This window comes from Convolutriloba macropyga, chromosome 3 (assembly GCF_964194025.1).
Source record: "Convolutriloba macropyga chromosome 3, txConMacr16.3, whole genome shotgun sequence".
NCBI classification, from domain to species: domain Eukaryota; kingdom Metazoa; phylum Xenacoelomorpha; order Acoela; family Convolutidae; genus Convolutriloba; species Convolutriloba macropyga.
The window spans coordinates 39,075,685-39,095,779 of NC_134470.1; the positions used below are offsets into that span (position 1 = coordinate 39,075,685).

At 36.0% G+C, this 20,095-nt stretch overlaps 1 protein-coding gene across 7 annotated transcripts in view; it reads right to left on the bottom strand.

Annotated features, from left to right (window-relative positions):
* Nucleotides 1-20,095, bottom strand: part of LOC142336194 (guanine nucleotide exchange factor subunit RIC1-like) — a 221,025-nt gene that overhangs the window by 33,017 nt on the left and 167,913 nt on the right. For 4 of the 7 annotated variants that reach the window (XM_075384846.1, XM_075384842.1, XM_075384844.1 and 1 more), the window contains 5 exons: nucleotides 7,126-7,137; nucleotides 6,111-6,419; nucleotides 2,621-2,697; nucleotides 2,163-2,216; nucleotides 1,662-2,042 (listed from right to left, as the gene is read on the bottom strand). In XM_075384846.1, coding sequence (XP_075240961.1) covers nucleotides 1,662-2,042; nucleotides 2,163-2,216; nucleotides 2,621-2,697; nucleotides 6,111-6,419; nucleotides 7,126-7,137 — 833 coding nt within the window. The remainder of the gene's footprint in view (nucleotides 1-1,661; nucleotides 2,043-2,162; nucleotides 2,217-2,620; nucleotides 2,698-6,110; nucleotides 6,420-7,125; nucleotides 7,138-20,095) is intronic. The other 3 variants (XM_075384847.1, XM_075384845.1, XM_075384841.1) reach the window with 1 other exon arrangement.

Below are 20,095 nucleotides of genomic sequence, written 5' to 3' on the forward strand. Positions count from 1 at the left end.
TTTCAATTTGACTTCATAGATCAGAAAAATGTGTGAACAGATCTGAAAAGAAGACAGCTGCCCGACACAATTCACATTTTTTTAATTGTGAGGAGAGCGCCTAAATAAGCGCCGTTGAGAGGCTAAGAAAAACATACCCGTCAGATTGCCCGAAAATAATCTCCGTTGATTCCCATAACTACAATTGGGATTGAAAGAACAGAAAAAATTGAACATAACCGGCAGATTGCCTGAATAGCTGCGAAAAAGAACTGCGTGCCGTATAAAAGAGATAAACAGACACAGATCAAAATTGAGAAAACTCGAAGCCACTCGAAAAGCTATGTAAAAAACATTTCGCGATGAATTAAAAGATTGTTAAAATTCACTCCGAAGAAGCTTTTTTAGGGACCTTTATTACACACATGAGTTCCTTCAACCTTAAACTAATTCAAATTTAATTTGCGTTTTAATTTGAAAAAGCCATTTTATTGAGTTAGTAGCGTCACGTATGATCAAAATCTAATCACGCAAATGACTCAAAAACTTTTGCTAGAAAGAGTGAGAAATGACGTCAAGCGCGCAAAAGCCGTTAGTGTGAGAACTAATCAAAAAATTTTGACTTTTTCAGCTTTGCTGTGTTAACAATGTTAAACGAACAAAGAGCTTCAGACGACGACACAAAAAAAACCAATATTACCGCAATATAGCTCCACTCAAATTTTTTTAAAAAATTGAATTTTGTACATACCAACTTTGTACAAGAACTGAACAGAATTGAATTTTGTACAAGAACTAGCGAACTATTTTGATGTCATTTTGTAGTTGACCACACTCCTGTTTCTTAGTGCGAGGCTACAGGGGGCCAGTATCAATACCAATAAGAATGAGATGGTAACCTAAACTTTAAAAAAACAAAATTCAAGTAACGGGCATCAAAAATTGGGAATTTATGGATTTATCCCTTTTGTACATCTGATTTCGTTTTTTTAAATGCTAACTCTGTTCAGTTTGAACTGCTTTGCTGAGCAACTGCTGTTTAAACGCACTTTGAGCAGAATGAGAGAATATTGAAACTAGCCTATAGAAGTCAAAAATATTTCACGCAAAATGTCGAAAAACCGGCAAAAAGAGGTAAAGTGAAACAAATTTTTGTTCGACGAAGTAAAAAGAAATTAAGAGCGCTATGATAGCCAGAGAAGATGAGGGCGGCTATTAATAGCCGACTAACGTAGGGTGCATTGCTCTCGAACAGTTGGCTTTGGTAGTAGCCAGCTTGAGCTTAGGGATGCTAGCGCTAAGGGGGGTTGAGCGGAGGGGGGATGAGTGCGGGGTAGAGCGGATAGGGGTGGCTTAACGGTGCTACCACTTTTCAAGACTAAAAACCCCCGCCCTTCGCACAAGAAAACTGTCTCCCCAACGCAGCTTTTATGAATCGCATTCTTAGAAACTGGTTAGACGTAAGGCTCTAAGAGAACTTAATCCCCTCCGAGCGTTACCTGTTTATCCCGTTTTTTGAGGACTAAAAGTGAAATGGGTCAGACGAAAAAGCGCATAGAAAAGACCACAGGATTGATATAATTACTACAAACATCGTTTGAGAGCAATTAAAAAGGGCTTCATCATTGTTTCGTGGCCCTTAAAAAGGAAGCGTAGAAACTTGAGTTGCTAATGCAATTTACCCGCCAGTTGCAAGCGTGCGTGCTGTAACGCACTCTGATTTGGAGTCAACCCAGTTGATCCCCAAAGTGCGTCAAGTGATAAAGATTCAAGCTGATCTAATGAGCCATGTCCTGGATTACCAAGGTTCACAGCTGTTGCATTGAGCGAACTGTACAGCAAAGCTCCACTTGCGCCACTTGTTGGACCCACCAAGGGAACTGCAATTGGTTTGGACAGAGACCTCGGTGAAATATCTTCGCCAACGCTAGTGTTCGAATACTGCCGTAGATACTCGTTTCTATCCCCAAGAGCTACTGCAGACGATGTTGAGCTGAAATCAGCGTCTGAAGGCGCCAAGTCTTGCAATGTGACAACGGAACTTGTGGTCGACGACGAGGACACTGAAAAATCAAAATAACTGTCCTCACTTCAACCTTTCCACTAATTACTTTACCGTAGATGTTATTAAGAACATTAATTGCCCGCATTGGTAATGGAGAATGGATACGAAAGAAACTCACATGTGGAAGATTTCAACGCTTCTGCAGCTTCAATGGTCGACTGATCAGCTAACACTAAAACAAACGGGAAACCCTCATCTTTCCAAATCGATAGGGGATCTGAACAGGCACAACTACACAAAATGGAATAGTACTTCTCTTCAGCATTAGTACTTGGGTATATTTAGATATCCTTGTCTAGCTTACGCCAAGCACAAGTGACAATCTATTGTTCTTTCGAGCTTCCAAGTTATTTCATCTATAATCTTAAAGTTATTTATAATCATCTATAATTTCAAAGTTATAGAGGTCTGCAATTACCCTCAAAACAATATGCGAAGGTTGCCATATAAACGGTGTAACATTCAAAAAGAAAATTGTGTGTATTTACGTGCAAGAGACGTAATTACTGAATATCATAACTTATATTGAGGATACTACTGACCGACTTATGAGGATACTATGAGGATACTACTGACCAGGGAAAGGCCACTCGAACTCCACGTGTAACTTCTCCAGAGCCTGTTCGTAGTTTTCAATCTTTGCAGCTCGATTCCTGAAACAATGCGAGCTACCTCATCATTGTCATGCGCATTTTGACAAGATTGCTTACATTTCACTCATCATCAGATTAGTAGAGCCCACGAGCTACTATACTCGGTTCTCTATAAACTCAAACCACCGTATGTCCAAATCAACATTTTAACTTTCGCATGCTTTGACTTTTAGGGAGATTTTAGTTCCATAACCCCCGAGAATTTTAAACTCAATCAATTATAAAAGACCAGCATAGCAGACTAACGTCGGGCGAATAGCTCTCAAACGACCGGCGAGATGTTGGCTTCGGTAGCGGCCAGCTGGGGCTTAGGGATACTAGCATTAAGGGGTGGTGAGCGGAGTGGGGGAGGAGAGTCAAGTGTGGGGCGGGGTAGGAGGACGAGAGGGGGTCCAAATAGCCAGGTGGAAGAGAGGACGGGAGTGTTGGGAGGGCTTTAACTGTTTATCCCGTTTTTGAGGACGAAAAGTTAAAAGGGTCAGACGACAAATCAGTCAAGTGAAAAATGGGATAACGAACATATCCGGTAGAGTACCGGAAACAACTTGAAGAGCCGTGCAATGAAAACTAACCCTGCCCATTTCCGAGATATCGAAAAAAGACATTTTAGTTAGGAATGTGGTCGTTGTGTGTGTGTGTGGGGGGGGGGATGGCAGATAGGTTGGATGTGGTGGTTAGGCAAGTGTAGTGGGTACGTTGCAAGGTAAAGGTAGTTGGGAGTGGGCAGGGGTATATAGGTGCCCAGGGAGGTTGGCGGTGGTAGTTGTAGGTGGTCGGTGGGGGTAGTTAGATAGGGGAAGAGGTACAGGGGTAGGGGGTTAGACAGGGGGTTGGATAGGTCTGGCTGGCCAGTCGCTTAGATAGGTTGGAAAGACTTATATGGGACCAGTAAAAAAACTCAAAATGACCTCAAAATAATAGAATATTAACAGCAGTTCCTAATTACTATACATTACAAATTAAGCTACTCATAAGGTCCATTCATTGAAAACAGAAATCAACTTTCAAACAAAGCCGGCAGATTGCCAGAAAATAACCGCCGTTGACGCGCTTGATGCATATCGGAATTGAACATAAAAAGAAATAAAAACAAGTTGACCGAAATTTTTTCAGTTTCTTTCAGTGTCAAAAATGAACTTTGATAACATAATTCTCAATGACTTAATGACCGGGCTTTATCGGTTATCAAGTTACCTTTGATTTTGATCTTTTTAAATTTGACAGCATTCACCGCATTCCGTAATTCAATTCGTGAACGAATTGAAAAAATATTCAGTTGAAACAGTGAGTGAAGTAAGTCAGAATTCAAACTTGAAAATCAGGATTTATTTAAAACGAAAAACGTGATAAAAAGGTAATGCGATTTTTTTTAAAAGGAGAACGTCTAAATAATAGCCGTTGAGAGGCTGACGGCGGCAATTAAAACAGAGTTAAATGTTCGAAAAGAAAGAAGTCAAAATTCAACTCATGCAAGCAAAGTACAAACTTGCTTCAGCTAAAAAAAAGACCTGTGCAATACCAGTAATGCTCTTCGAATCGTAAAAAGACCACAGGACTAATATAGTTGCCACACACTTCGTTTGAGAACTATTGATAAGAAGCTGGAAGAAAATCTACAAAATAGCTGCTCAAGGACAACTCCAAAACAATCAAAACAAGCGACTACGATTAACCGAATTATCTCAAACGACAGGCGGGGGTTCATTTGCGGGGCCTTACAATTGCAGCGCCAAGGAGTGAATATAATGCCAATGAGGGGCTGAAACTGACAGTATTAGAGCTTCAAATTCTAAATGAGAGCAAATTAGATCACCCAAAAATCAAGAAGTCAAGCGAGGTAAAAGTCACTCGAAAAATCGGTCGAGCAAAAATCGCATACAAAAGACTGCAGGACAACTATACTTGCAATAAACTTCGTTTGACAACCATTAAAATTTGAATCAGTTCGAGTGTAATTCAAAAATATAGCCGGCAGATTGCCGGAAAATAGCCGCCGTTGACGCGCTAGACGCACATCGGGATTGCAACAGAAAATGAAAAAAGAGATTGAAATTGACAAAAAGTTTTTCCTCAGATTCAAAAATTGTTCCAATTCAGTGTGCAGTTTCAGTTAGATTTTAAACCTCAACTTATTCAGCTTCGAAACGGAAGGGTATTAATCTTAATAATAATATCAGTCAGCAATCGCTCTCATGAACTTTGATAACCTAATAGTGAAAGAATTTAGAATCCATTCAGTTGAAACGGTGAATGAGGAAAGTCAGAAGTCAATGTGAAAATCGTGACTTATGTAAAACGAAAAACGTGATCAAAAGGTAAAACGAATAGGGTAAAAAAACGTAGCAGGACAAGTCCTGACGTACAACTCAAAGAATTTTCATTGACCAAACAAAAACTAGACCAAGAACTGACTATGAGTGATTTGTCAAAACCATTTCTAAAAAATCAGATAAAAAATAAAACTGAAAATCAATGTCAAAACGCCGCGTGTGAACAAAAAATCAAGCGAGAAATGGAAATTTAACTCCAATTGAACAAAAAACTAGGCCTAGAATGAACTATGATTCGATTAGGAAAAACAGTTAGAAAAAAATCCGATCTAAAAAATCGAAAAAGCAAAGTGAAATTGCCGCATGTGAACAAAAAAAACCACTAGCGAGAAAGCGAATTTTTGTTTAAACACGGTTTTCTCACTCTGCTTTAAAATTGGAGCGAAACAATTTAACGCCGCAAAACGACTCGCTTTTTCGCTCCACTTCCTGTTCGGCGTGACCAAAATCACTACTCTAATTTGACTCCAAAATCATGAAAATGTGTGAACAGATCTTAAAAAAGCATAGCAGGACAAGTCCTGACGTACAATTCAAAGAATTTTCATTGAGTAAACAAACAACTAGACCCAGAACGGACTATGAGTGAAATGGAAAACCATTTCCAAAGAAATCAGAAAAAAAATTCAAAAAAAAAACAGAAAATCAATGTCAAAATGCCGCATGTGAACAAAAAAACCGCTAGCGAGAAATGGAAATTTGGTTCAAACAACAAACTAGGCCTAGAATGAACTATGAATGGATTGAGAAAACCATTTAGAAAAAATGTGGGAAAAAAATCGAAAAAACAGTAAAAAAAACAGTCGACAAAAATCATTCTGCTTAAAAATTAGAAAAAAACTTCAAAACGCCGCAAAACGACTCGCTTTTTCGCTCCGCTTCATGTTTTGTCGTAACCAAACTCATCGCTTCAAATTGACTTCAAAATCACAAAAATGCGAGAACAGATCTTAAGACAGCGCCCCAATACAATTCAAATTCTTTGAATTGTAAGAACAGGGAGAGCGCCTAAATAATAGCCGTTTGAGAGGCTGAAGGCGGCTATTAAACAATTGTTTGAAATATAGCAAGCATGTCGCTTACCTTTCTCGTTTCAGCCACGAAGTCAAATTAAACCCGATATGTGATGCCATAACAAACAGCTGTCTCACTTCATAGTTGACCAGCAGGCTTCTTGCCCGTCTCGCAATTAGAGATGATAAATAAAATATATCATTGCTGTCCGGCTGTTGCTGACCACTGGTTCGCGATGACGACGACCAGTTACCAGAACTTGCACCTCCATGTTGAGAACCTCCGTGGGACTGAGAATCCGCAGATGTTGCAACATAAGGAGCGGGCATGGATTTTTGCCCTCCTGGATTGTTCAGATCGGTCTCAATCGACACTGAGCTATAAAATGTATCAGGTTTCTTAATACTGTCAGAGCTTAAAAGCGATAGATGACATTTCAAAACTCCCACACGCGCAGCAGAGTTCATGAAGGTATGATCATTTCAAAAGAATGATTCACAGATAAAAGTACACCACAAAACTTTGCCACTAGAGAAACATGATATAATGATGGACGTTTTCACAGCTACAATGAAGGACCAAAAAATAAAACAGCTACCCAATGCAATATCATCTATGCACGGCAGTATTTGGTATTTATATGCAGCAGGTGATAAAAATTCTCTCGCTCTTAAAGCAAAACTGAAGCATGGAACATAAGTATTAGGAAGCAACCCCTTTTGAGGGAAAAATTCAATTGCTGCGACGCCAACCGTGTCAACGTTGCTACTACGAATTTTGATATTGCCACTTTCAAGGCCGTGCCACTAAGGATTGCACTTTCAAGGAGTGCACTAAGGCCGTTTCAAAAAGCAAACTTTGAGAATTTCGCCCCAATGCTTCTTTTGTTACGCAAATAACACTTCACATTACACGATATTTAGGTTTTGGTTGAGTTTAAACAGCACAGTTTATTCAATCGGGTAATCTATAATGAACCATGATCCAAAGGGAATGCAGCTGCAATATAGCACAGTTGTGCAGTGGCAGTAGTAGTAGAAGGAGCGAAGTCTGGAAGACGAGGAAAGAGAAACAAGATAGTTACCGATTGCGAACCCTGAAACCAAGCAAGTAAGTAAAACGGAATATAACTAATGAGAAAACGTTTAAGACCCACGTTTTTAATTTAACCATTAAACTGTTATGGTTCTGTAAGGGTCAAGTGCACTGCAATTGACAAACGTAGCCGGCCGAATACCGAAATAGCTTCAAAATATACGTAAGTCCGTTTAATATTAATATCTACAGGCATTGGGCAGAAATCATGGAGTTGTCGATGCATTCCACTAAAACATGAAAAGTTTTCAATTTCAAAAAACGAAAAACTTATGCTAAAAATCCTGACTTTATTTCACTCACGAAGTCTTACTTTTAAGCATCATTAAGCAGCAGTCTTCACTGACCTTGAAAGGCGTTAATAACATCAATGATCTTAAAAAAACCGCCCCCAAAACAGAAATTTTTTAAGGAAAAACATTACTTACTAATGCCGGTCAATTTGCTTTAACAAGACAGGCGAGGGTCAAGTTAAAACTAAAAACATAGCCAGCGAATTGCCGGAAAATAGCCGCCGTTCACCCGCTTGACGCACACTAGGATTGAAACAGAAAAAAAAAAGCATGACCGACAAACGTAACCAAAGCATAATCGGCTTCGTCTGTAGCTGGCTACAGTTTAGTGAGACCAGCTTTAGCTTAATTGAAACGGCGTAAGGTGAGCGCAGCGGGGTTGCACCGCAGCGGGGGTGCAAAAGTGCATTGGAGGAATTCTGTGGGATCAATTTCTAAGAACCGCCCTTCACACCATAAGTATAAGTCTACAAAACAGTTTCTGTAAATCGCATACTTGGAGACTAGTGGGCTGGAAGGCTCTACGAGAACCTAATGCCCACTGGGCGCTACCTCTTGATTCCATTTCTGAAGACTAAAAGTTAAATGGTTCAGACGAAAAATCGGTCAAGCGAAAAACTGCATAACAGAGACAAACAGGATTAACAAATTTGCTACAAACTGCTTTTGAGAGCAATTAATAATGATTTCTTAAAAAGTGCTTGTTCTGTCATTTAAGATTAAAAAACATTTCTACTATAACTCAGCGTTAATGAGGATAATAGATGATAATATTACACCACATAACAGCAGCTGAAGTGCGGCATAAACAAAAAGAGCGAGAGAGAGAGATAGAGTGACAGGGAAATAAAACGTGAACGAGAAAGAGAAGGAAGGAACCGAAAGAGAGCTACAAATGTTTTCCATGATGGGATTCGACTCTGCAATTTCTAGATTTCTACCATTGTTAGTAAATAAATCATATAAAAAACTGAAAAAGGCAAAACTTAAAAGATGTTTCGATTCCGCAGCAAAAAAACTCAAAACCATTCTTTTTGTCCCTGAAGTTCTGCCAAGTAACCCATCTGCAAAACTTAAAAAAACTTCGTTGGCCAGTAATGATTGTTAAACTCAGAAAAGGACAAAAATATCAAAACAATTGCAAATTTTGCTAAAGTTCACGATATCAATATCTTCAAAACCATTCATTCTCTTGTCTCAAGAGACTATCTAGTAACCGCTTCAAGCCCAAAGTTTCACTGGCTCATAAAGATCCATAAACTTGGAATATTCATTTTACTAAATTTTGAAAAAATTTAAATTTTGTCGAAAAATTACTAAAACTGGAGTCATATGAAAATTTAACACAGATCCATTAACTCTAGTAACTATGCAGGAGCTTATTATCAAAATTCGGAGGAGGCCTCAGGGCCGGAAAAAATTTTCAAAAGATTCAAAAGACTTGGAAAAGAAAATTGCATAAATTCGTGAAATTAAAATCTTGAAAAACATTCCACTAGATCTAGAAACTATGCAGTAACATTCTTAAAACCTAGAGGAAAAATAGCAAGTTTCCCTTTAAAAATGCTAAAATTTGTGATATAAAGTTGAAAGCTATTCCACGCCCAAAAAAATTTGGCAGTATTTTATTATCAAACCCCTAATGAGGTTTTCCGGCCCCTGGGTCTGGAAAGACCTGACCAAGGAAAAATGTTAAAAAATTAAAAAAGTGCAAGTTTGGTCCACAAAATGCTAAAAATTGTGATGTTAAAATGTTGAAAAAAGTTTCATTATCACTAAAAACTATGCAGTGACCTATTATTAAACCCTAGAGGGGGTTTAATAATAAAATTAGAAATGCTTGAAAAAATTGTGCGAATTAATATAAATTTTCGTGTTTTTAGCGAGTGTTTTGTTCGTCAGTAGCTAGACACGGGGGGGGGGGGTGCACCAAAAGCTGATGGAGGGGGCAACAGTGGGGTGGGGCAATAGAAGGGGGTCAACAGTGGAGATGTCTTCAACCTCTAAGAACCGCACTTCACAGCATAAGTATAAGTCTCCAATACAGTTTGAGCTGAAACAGAGCTGGAAGGCTCTAAGAGCACTTATTGCCCACTGGTCGCTACCTCTTTATTCCATTTTTGAAGACAAAGTTAAATGGTTCAGACGAAAAATCGGTCAAGCGAAAAACTACATAACAGAGACAAACAGGATTAACATATTTGATACAAACTGCTTTTGAGAGCAATTAACAATGATTTCCTAAAAAGTGCTTCGTCAGTCATTTACGATCAAAAAAACATTACTATAACTCAGCGTTAATGAGGATAATAGATGATAATATTAAACCATATAACAGCAGCTGAAGTGCAGCACAAACAAAGAGAGAGAAAGAGAGAGAGAGAGAGACAGAGAGAGAGAGACAGAGAGAGAGAGACAGAAAGAGATAGAGTCACAGAGAAATAGAACGTGAATGAGAAAAAGAAGGAAGGCACCGAGAGAGAGAGAGCTACAAATGTTTTTCATGATGGGATTCGACTCTGCAATTTCTAGATTTCTACCATTGTTAGTAAATAAATCATATCGAAAAAAAAACTGAAAAAGGCAAAACTTAAGATGTTTCGTTTTCGCAGCAAAAAAAGCTCAAAACTAATTTTTTGTCCCTGAAGTGCTGTCAAATAACCCATCTCCGAGACGTAAAAAGTTTCGTTGGCCAGTATTCGTCGTTAAACTCAGAAAATGAAAAAAAACATAGAAAAGTTTTGAAAACAATTGCAAATGTTAATCTCGCTACAATTCAATATATTAATATCTTAAGAACCATTTCCTTGTCCCAAGAGACTATCCAATACCTCTGTTTCAAGCCTGAAAAAGATTCACTGGCTCATAAAGATCCATACACTTGGAACATGCAAAAAATTTTCCAAAAATTTTGCAAGAAATTTTTTAAATTTTATCCAAACATTACTAAAACTGGAGTCATAATATTTATCACCATTCCATTAACTCCAGTAACTATGCATCAGCTTTTTATAAAACCTCGGAGGAGGTCCCAGGGCCCCTGGTGCCGGCAAATATTCAAAAAAAAAATGAAAAAAATGCAAAGATTTTAAAAAATTGATTAAATTCGTGATAAAGTTGAAAAATAATCCATGACCAAGAAAAATTCTGCAGTAAATTATTATCAAACCCTAACGGAGGTTTTCTGACCCTTGAGGCTCAAAAACCTGCATAACTACTATAAATGTCAAAAAAATTGAAATGGCAATAATTTTCAAAAAAAATGTTAAAATTTGTGTTGTTCAAACCTTGTAAGATATTCCATTACATCTCGAAATTATACAGAAACCTATTTTCAAACCCTAGAGGAGGTTACTTGGCTCTTGAGGCTGAGAAAACTTAAAAGACGACAAAAAATGCCCACTGGGCGCTACCTCTTTATTTCATTTCTGAAGACTAAAAGTTGAATGGTTCAGACGAAAAATCGGTCCAGCGAAAAACTGCATAACAGAGACAAACAGGATTAACATATTTGCTACAAACTGCTTTTGAGAGCAATTAACAATGATTTCCTAAAAAGTGCTTGGTCAGTCATTTACGATCAAAAAAACATTACTATAACTCAGCGTTAATGAGGATAATAGATGATAATATTACACCATATAACAGCAGCTGAAGTGCAGCACAAACAAAGAGAGAGAGAGAGAGAGAGAGAGAGGGAGACAGAAAGAGATAGAGTCACAGAGAAATAGAACGTGAATGAGAAAAAGAAGGAAGGCACCGAGAGAGAGAGCTACAAATGTTTTTCATGATGGGATTCGACTCTGCAATTTCTAGATTTCTACCATTGTTAGTAAAAAAATCATATAGAAAAAAAACTGAAAAAGGTAAAACTTGAAAGATGTTTCGATTTCGCAGCAAAAAAGCTCTAAACCAATTTTTTGTCGCCGAAGTTCTGTCAAATAAACCATCTCCGACACGTAAAATTTTCGTTGGTCAGTATTCGTCGTTAAACTCAGAAAATGAAAAAACAGAAATTTTGAAAACGATTGCAAATGTTAATCTCGCTACAATTCAATATATTAATATCTTAAGAACCATTTCATTGTCCCAAGAGACTATCCAGTACCTCTGTTTCAAAAAAGATTCACTGGCTCATAAAGATCCATACACTTGGAACATGCAAATTATCCTAAAATTTGAAAAAAATTTTAAAATTTTATCCAAACATTACTAAAACTGGAGTCATAATATTTATCACCATTCCATTAACTCCAGTAACTATGCATCAGCTTATTATAAAACCTCGGAGGAGGTCCCAGGGCCCCTGGTGCCGCCCAAAATTCAAAAAAAATAAAAAAAAATGCAGAGATTTTAAAAAATTGCTTAAATTCGTGATAAAGTTGAAAAATAATCCATGACCAACAAAAATTCTCCAGTAAATTATTATCAGACCCTAACGTAGGTTTTCTGACCCTTGAGGCTCAAAAACATGAATAATTACTATAAATGTCAAAAAATTGAAATGGCAACAAGTTTCAAAAAAATGTTAAAATTCGTGTTGTTCAAATCTTGTAAGATATTCCATTACATCTCGAAATTAAACAGAAACCTATTTTCAAACCCTAGAAGAGGTTACTTGGCTCTTGAGGCTGAGAAAACTTAAAAGACGACAAAAAATGCCCACTAGGCGCTACCTCTTTATTCCATTTCTGAAGACTAAAAGTTAAATGGTTCAGACGAAAAATCGGTCAAGCGAAAAACTGCATTACAGAGACAAACAGGATTAACAAATTTGCTACAAACTGAGAGCAATTAAACTTTTGAGAGCAATTAAAAATGATTTCCTAAAAAAATTCTCTTTCAGTCATTTAAGATTTAAAAAACATTTCTACTACAACTCAGCGTTAATGAGGATAATAGATTATATTACACCACATTAACAGCAGCTGAAGTGCGGCACAAACAAAGAGAGAGAGAGAGAGAGACAGAAAGAGGAAGACAGAGAGAGATAGAGTGACAGAGAAATAAAACGTGAATGAGAAAAAGGAGGAAGGCACCGAGAGAGAGCTACAAATGTTTTTCATGATGGGATTCGACTCTGCAATTTCTAGATTTCTACCATTGTTAGTAAATAAATCATATAGAAAAAAACTGAAAAAGGCAAGACTTAAAAGATGTTTCGATTTCGCAAAAAAGCTCAAAACCAACTTTTTGTCCCTGAAGTTCTGTCAAATAAACCATCTCCGAGACGTAAAATTTTCGTTGGTCAGTATTCGTCGTTAAACTCAGAAAATGAAAAAAACAGAAATTTTGAAAACAATTGCAAATGTTAATCTCGCTACAATTCAATATATTAAAATCTTAAGAACCATTTCATTGTCCCAAGAGACTATCCAGTATCCCTGTTTCAAGCCTGAAAAAAGATTCACTGGCTCAAAGATCCATACACTTGGAACATGCAAAAAATTTTCCAAAAATTCCAGTAAATTATTATCAAACCCTAACGGAGGTTTTCTGACTTTTGAGGCTCAAAAACCTGAATAATTACTATGTCAAAAAATTGAAATGGCAACAATTTTTTAAAAAAAATGTTAAAATTTGTGTTGTTCAAACCTTGTAAGATATTTCATTACATCTCGAAATTATACAGAAACCTAATTCAAACCCTAGAGGAGGTTACTTGGCTCTTGAGGCTGAGAAAACTTAAAAGACAAAAAATGCCCACTGGGTGCTACCAATTTATTCCATTTTTGAAGACTAAAAGTTAAATGGTTCAGACGAAAAATCGGTAAAGCGAAAAACTGCATTACAGAGACAAACAGGATTAACAAATTTGCTACAAACTGCTTTTGAGAGCAATTAAAAATGATTTCCTAAAAAAGTTCTCTTTCAGTCATTTAAGATTTAAAAAACATTTCTACTAAAACTCAGCGTTAATGAGGATAATAGATGATAATATTACACCACATAACAGCAGCTGAAGTGCGGCACAAACAAACAGAGAGAGAGAGAGAGAGAGAGAGAGAGAGAGAGAGAGAGACAGAGGGAGACAGAGAGATAGAGCGACAGAGAAAAAAAAACGTGAACGAGAAGAAGAAGGAAGGCACCGAGAGAGAGCTACAAATGTTTTTCATGATGGGATTCGAGTCTTTCTAGATTTCTAGAATTTCTAAATTTCTAGATTTCTACCATTGTTAGTAAATAATTCATATACAAAAAAACTGAAAAAGGCAAGACCTAAAAGATGTTTCGATTTCGCAGCAAAAAAAGCTCAAAACCAATTTTTTGTCCCTGACGTTCTGTCAAATAACCCATCTCCGAGACGTAAAAAGTTTCGTTGGCCAGTATTTGTCGTTAAACTCAGAAAATGAAAAAAACATAGAAAAATTTTGGAAACGATTGCAAATGTTAATCTCGCTACAATTCAATATATTAATATCTTAAGAACCATTTCATTGTCCCAAGAGACTATCCAGTACCTCTGATTCAAGCCTGAAAAAGATTCACTGGCTCATAAAGAATCCATACACTTGGAACATGCAAAAAATTTTCCAAAAATTTGAAAAAATTTTCAAATTTAATCCAAACATTATTAAAACTGGAGTCATAATATTTATCACCATTCCATTAACTCCAGTAACTATGCATCAGCTTATTATAAAACCTCGGAGGAGTTCCCAGGGCCCCTGGTGTCGGCAAAAATTCAAAAAAATGAAAAAAAGCGCAAAGATTTTAAAAAAATTGATTAAATTCGTGATAAAATTGAAAAATCATCCATGACCAAGAAAAATTCTCCGGTAAATTATTATCAAACGCTAACGGAGGTTTTCTGACCCTAGAGACTCAAAAACCTGAATAATTACTATAAATGTCAAAAAATTGAAATGGCAACAATTTTCAAAAAAAAATGTTAAAATTTGTGTTGTTCAAACCTTGTAAGATATTCCATTACATCTCGAAATTATACAGAAACCTATTTTCAAACCCTAGGGGAGGTTACTTGGCTCTTGAGGCTGAGAAAACTTAAAAGACGACAAAAAATGCCCACTGGGCGCTACCTCTTTATTCCATTTCTGAAGACTAAAAGTTAAATGGTTCAGATGAAAAATCGGTCAAGCGAAAAACTGCATAACAGAGACAAACAGGATTAACATATTTGCTACAAACTGCTTTTGAGAGCAATTAACAAAGATTTCCTAAAAAAGTGCTTGTTCATTCATTTAAGATTAAAAAACATTTCTACTATAACTCAGCGTTAATGAGGATAATAGATGATAATATTACACAACAACAGCAGCTGAAGTTCGGCACAAACAAAGAGAGAGAGAGAGAGAGAGAGAGAGAGAGAGAGAGACAGAGGGAGACAGAGAGAGAAAGAGTGATAGAGAAATAAAACGTGAACGAGAAAAAGAAGGAAGGCACCAAGAGAGAGCTGCAAATATTTTTCATGGTGGGATTCGACTCCGCAATTTCTACCATTGTTAGTAAATAAATCATATAGAAAAAAAACTGAAAAGTAAAACTTAAGATGTTTCGATTTCGAAGCAAAAAAGCTCAAAACCAATTTTTTGTCCCTGAAGTTCTGTCAAATAACCCATCTACGAGACGTAAAAAGTTTCGTTGGCCAGTATTCGTCGTTAAACTCAGAAAATGAAAAAAAAAACATAGAAAAATTTTGAAAACAATTGCAAATGTTAATCAAGCTACAATTCAATATATTAATATCTTAAGAACAATTTCATTGTCCCAAGAGAATATACAGTACCCCTGTTTCAAGCCTGAAAAAGATTCACTTGCTCAAAGATCCATACACTTGGAACATGCAAAAAATTTTCCGAAAATTTGAAGAAATTTTTAAATTTTATCCAAACATTACTAAAACTGGAGTCATAATATTTATCACCATTCCATTAACTCCAGTAACTATGCATCAGCTTATTATCAAGCCATGGAGGAGATCCCAGGGCCCCTGGTGCCGGCAAAAATTCAAAAAAATGAAAAAATGCAAAGATTTTAAAAAATAGCTTAAATTCGTGATAAAGTTGAAAAATAATCCATGACCAAAGAAAATTCTGCAGTAAATTATTATCAAACCCTGACGGAGGTTTTCTGACCCTTGAGGCTCAAAAACCTGAATCATTACTATAAATGTCAAAAAAAATGAAATGGCAACAATTTTCAAAAAAAATGTTAAAATTCGTGTTGTTGAAATCTTGTAAGATATTCCATTACATCTCGAAATTATACAAAAACCTATTTTCAAACCCTAGAGGAGGTTACTTGGCTCTTGAGGCTGAGGAAACTTAAAACACAAAAAATGCCCACTGGGTGCTACCTCTTTATTCCATTCATGAAGACTAAAAGTTAAAGGGTTCAGACAAAAAATCGGTCAAGCGAAAAACTGCGTAACAGAGACAAACAGGATTAACATATTTGCTACAAACTGCTTTTGAGAGCAATTAACAATGATTTCCTAAAAAGTACTTGTTCAGTCATTTAAGATTAAAAAAACATTTCTACTATAACTCAGCGTTAATGAGGATAATAGATAATATTACACCACATAACAGCAGCTGAAGTGCGGCACAAAGAGAGAGAGAGAGAGAGAGAGAGAGACAGAGGGAGACAGAGAGAGATAGAGTGACAGAGAAAAAAAACGTGAACGAGAAAAAGAAGAAAGGCACCGAGAGAGAGCTACAAATGTTTTTCATGATGGGATTTGACTCTGCAATTTCTAGATTTCTACCATTGTTAGTAAAAAAATCATATAGAATAATAACTGAAAAAGGCAAGACTTAAAAGATGTTTCGATTTCGCAGCAAAAAAGCTCAAAACTAACTTTTTGTCCCTGAAGTTCTATCAAATAAACCATCTCCGAGACGTAATAAGTTTCGTTGGCCAGTATTCGTCGTTAAACTCAGAAAATGAAAAAAAAAACATAGAAAAATTTTGAAAACAATTGCAAATGTTAATCTCGCTACAATTCAATATTTCAATATCTTAAGAACCATTTCACTGTCACAATATAATATCCAGTACCCCTGTTTCAAGCCTGAAAAAGATTCACTGGCTCATAAAGATCCATACACTTGGAACATGCGAAAAATTTTCCAAAAATTTGAAGAAATTTTTAAATTTTATCCAAACATTACTAAAACTGGAGTCATAATATTTATCACCATTCCATTAACTCCAGTAACTATGCATCAGCTTATTATCAAACCTTGGAGGAGATCCCAGGGCCCCTGGTGCCGACAAAAATTCCAAAAATTTTAAAAAAAGTGCAAAGAATTTAAAAAAATTACTTAAATTCGTGATAAAGTTGAAAAATAATCCATGATCAACAAAAATTCTCTAGTAAACTATTATCAAACCCAAACGGAGGTTTTCTGACCCTTGAGGCTCAAAAACCTGAACAATTACAATAAATGTCAAATAATTGAAATGGCAACAATTTTCAAAAAAATTTTAAAATTCGTGTTGTTCAAATCTTGTAAGATATTCCATTACATCTCGAAATTATACAGAAACCTATTTTCAAACCCTAGAGGAGGTTACTTGGCTCTTGAGGCTGAGAAAACTTAAAAGACGACAAAAAATGCCCACTGGGCGCTACTTCTTTATTCCATTTCTGAAGACTAAAAGTTAAATGGTTCAGACGAAAAATCTGTCAAGCGAAAAAATGCATAACAGAGACAAACAGGATTAACATATTTGCTACAAACTGCTTTTGAGAGCAATTAACAATGATTTCCTAAAAAGTGCTTGTTCAATCATTTATGATTTAAAAAAACTTCTACTATAACTCAGCGTTAATGAGGATAATAGATATTACACCACATAACAGCAGCTGAAGTGCGGCACAAACAAAGAGAGAGAGAGAGAGAGAGAGAGAGAGAGAGACAGAGGGAGACAAAGAGATAGAGTGACCGAGAAATAAAACGTGAACGAGAAAAAGAAGGAAGGCACCGAGAGAGAGCTACAAATGTTTTTCATGATGGGATTCGACTCCGCAATTTCTTAGATTTCTACCATTGTTAGTAAATAAATCATATAGAAAAAAAACTGAAAAAGGCAAAACTTAAAAGATGTTTCGATTTCGCAGCATAAAAAGCTCAAACTCAATTTTTTGTCCCTGAAGTTCTGTCAAATAACCCATCTCCGAGAAGCAAAAAATTTGGTTGGCCAGTATTTGTCGTTAAACTCAGAAAATGAAAAAAACATAGAAAAATTTTGAAAACAATTGCAAATGTTAATCTCGCTACAATTCAATATATTAATATCTTAAGAACCATTTCATTGTCCCAAGAGACTATCCAGTACCTCTGTTTCAATCCTGAAAAAGATTCACTGGCTCATAGAGATCCATACACTTGTAACATGCAAAAAATTTTCCAAAAATTTGAAAATTTTTAAATTTTATCCAACATTACTAAAACTGGAGTCATAATATTTATCACCATTCCATTAACTCCAGTAACTATGCATCAGATTATTATCAAACTTTGGAGTAGGTTCCAGGGCCCCTGGTGCCGGCAAAAATTCAAAAAAGGAAAAAATTGCAAAGATTTTAAAAAATTGCTTAAATTCGTGATAAAGTTGAAGAACAATCCATGACCAACAAAAATTATCCACTAAATTATTATCAAACCCTAGAGGAGGTTACTTGGCTCTTGAGGCTGAGAAAACTTAAAAGACGACAAAAAATGCCCACTGGGTGTTACCTCTTTATTCCATTTCTGAAGACTAAAAGTTAAATGGTTCAGACGAAAAATCGGTCAAGCGAAAAAATGCATAACAGAGAGAAACAGGATTAACATATTTGCTACAAACTGCTTTTGGGAGCAATTGACAATGATTTCCTAAAAAGTACTTGTTCAGTCATTTATGATTTTAAAAAACTTCTATAACTCAGCGTTAATGAGGATAATAGATATTACACCACATAACAGCAGCTGAAGTGCGGCACAAACAAAGAGAGAGAGAGAGAGAGAGAGAGAGAGAGAGAGACAGAGGGAGACAGAGAAAAAGAGTGACCGAGAAATAAAACGTGAACGAGAAAAAGAAGGAAGGCACCGAGAGAGAGCTACAAATGTTTTTATGATGGGATTCGACTCTGCAATTTCTAGATTTCTACCATTGTTAGTAAATAAATCATATAGAAAAAAAACTGAAGGCAAAACTTAAAACATGTTTCAATTTCGCAGCAAAAAGCTCAAAACCAATTTTTTGTCCCTGAAGTTCTGTCAAATAACCCATCTCCGAGACGTAAAAAGTTTCGTTGGCCAGTATTCGTCGTTAAACTCAGAAAATGAAAAAAAAACTGAAAAATTTTGAGAACAATTGCAAATGTTAATCTCGCTACAATTCAATATATTAATATCTTAAGACCATTTCATTGTCCCAAGAGGCTATCCAGTACCCCTGTGTCAAGTCTTTAAAAGATTCACTGTCTCATAAAGATCCATACACTTGGAACACGCAAAAAATTTTTCAAAAATTTGAAAAAATTTTTAAATTTTATCCAAATATTACTAAAACTGGAGTCATAATATTTATCACCATTCCATTAACTCCAGTAACTATGCATCAAATTATTATCAAACTTTGGAGTAGGTCCCAGGACCCCTGGTGCCGGCAAAAATTCAAAAAAATGAAAAAAAAATGCAAAGATTTTAAAAAATTGCTTAAATTCGTGATAAAGTTGAAAAATAATCCATGACCAACAAAAATTCTCCAGTAAATTATTATCAAACCCTAACGGAGGTTTTCTGACCCTTGAGGCTCAAAAACCTGAATAATTACTATAAATGTCAAAAAATTGAAATGGCAACAATTTTCAAAAAAAATGTTAAAATTCGTGTTGTTCAAAACTTGTAAGATATTCCATTACATCTCGAAATTATACAGAAACCTACTTTCAAACCCTAGAGGAGGTTACTTGGCTCTTGAGGCTCAGAAAACTTAAAAGACGACAAAAAATGCCCACTGGGTGCTACCTCTTTATTCCATTTCTGAAGACTAAAAGTTAAATGGTTCAGACGAAAAATCGGTCAAGCGAAAAACTGCATAACAGAGACAAACAGGATTAACATATTTGCTACAAGCTGCTTTTGAGAGCAATTAACAATGATTTCCTAAAAAGTGCTTGTTCAGTCATTTAAGATTAAAAAAACATTTCTACTATAACTCAGTGTTAATGAGGATAATAGATGATAATATTACACCACATAACAGCAGCTGAAGTGCGGCACAAACAAAGAGAGAGAGAGACAGAGGGAGACAGAGAGAGAGAGAGAGAGAGAGAGAGAGTGACAGGGTAATAAAACGTGAACGAGAAAAAGAAGGAAGGCACCGAGAGAGCTACAAATGTTTTTCATGATGGGATTCGACTTCGCAATTTCTTAGATTTCTACCATTGTTAGTAAATAAATCATATAGAAAAAAAACTGAAAAAGGCAAAACTTAAAAGATGTTTCGATTTCGCAGCATAAAAAGCTCAAACTCAATTTTTTGTCCCTGAAGTTCTGTCAAATAACCCATCTCCGAGACGTAAAAAGTTTCGTTGGCCAGTATTTGTCGTTAAACTCAGAAAATGAAAAAAACAGAAAAATTTTGAAAACAATTGCAAATGTTAATCTCGCTACAATTCAATATATTAATATCTTAAGAACCATTTCATTG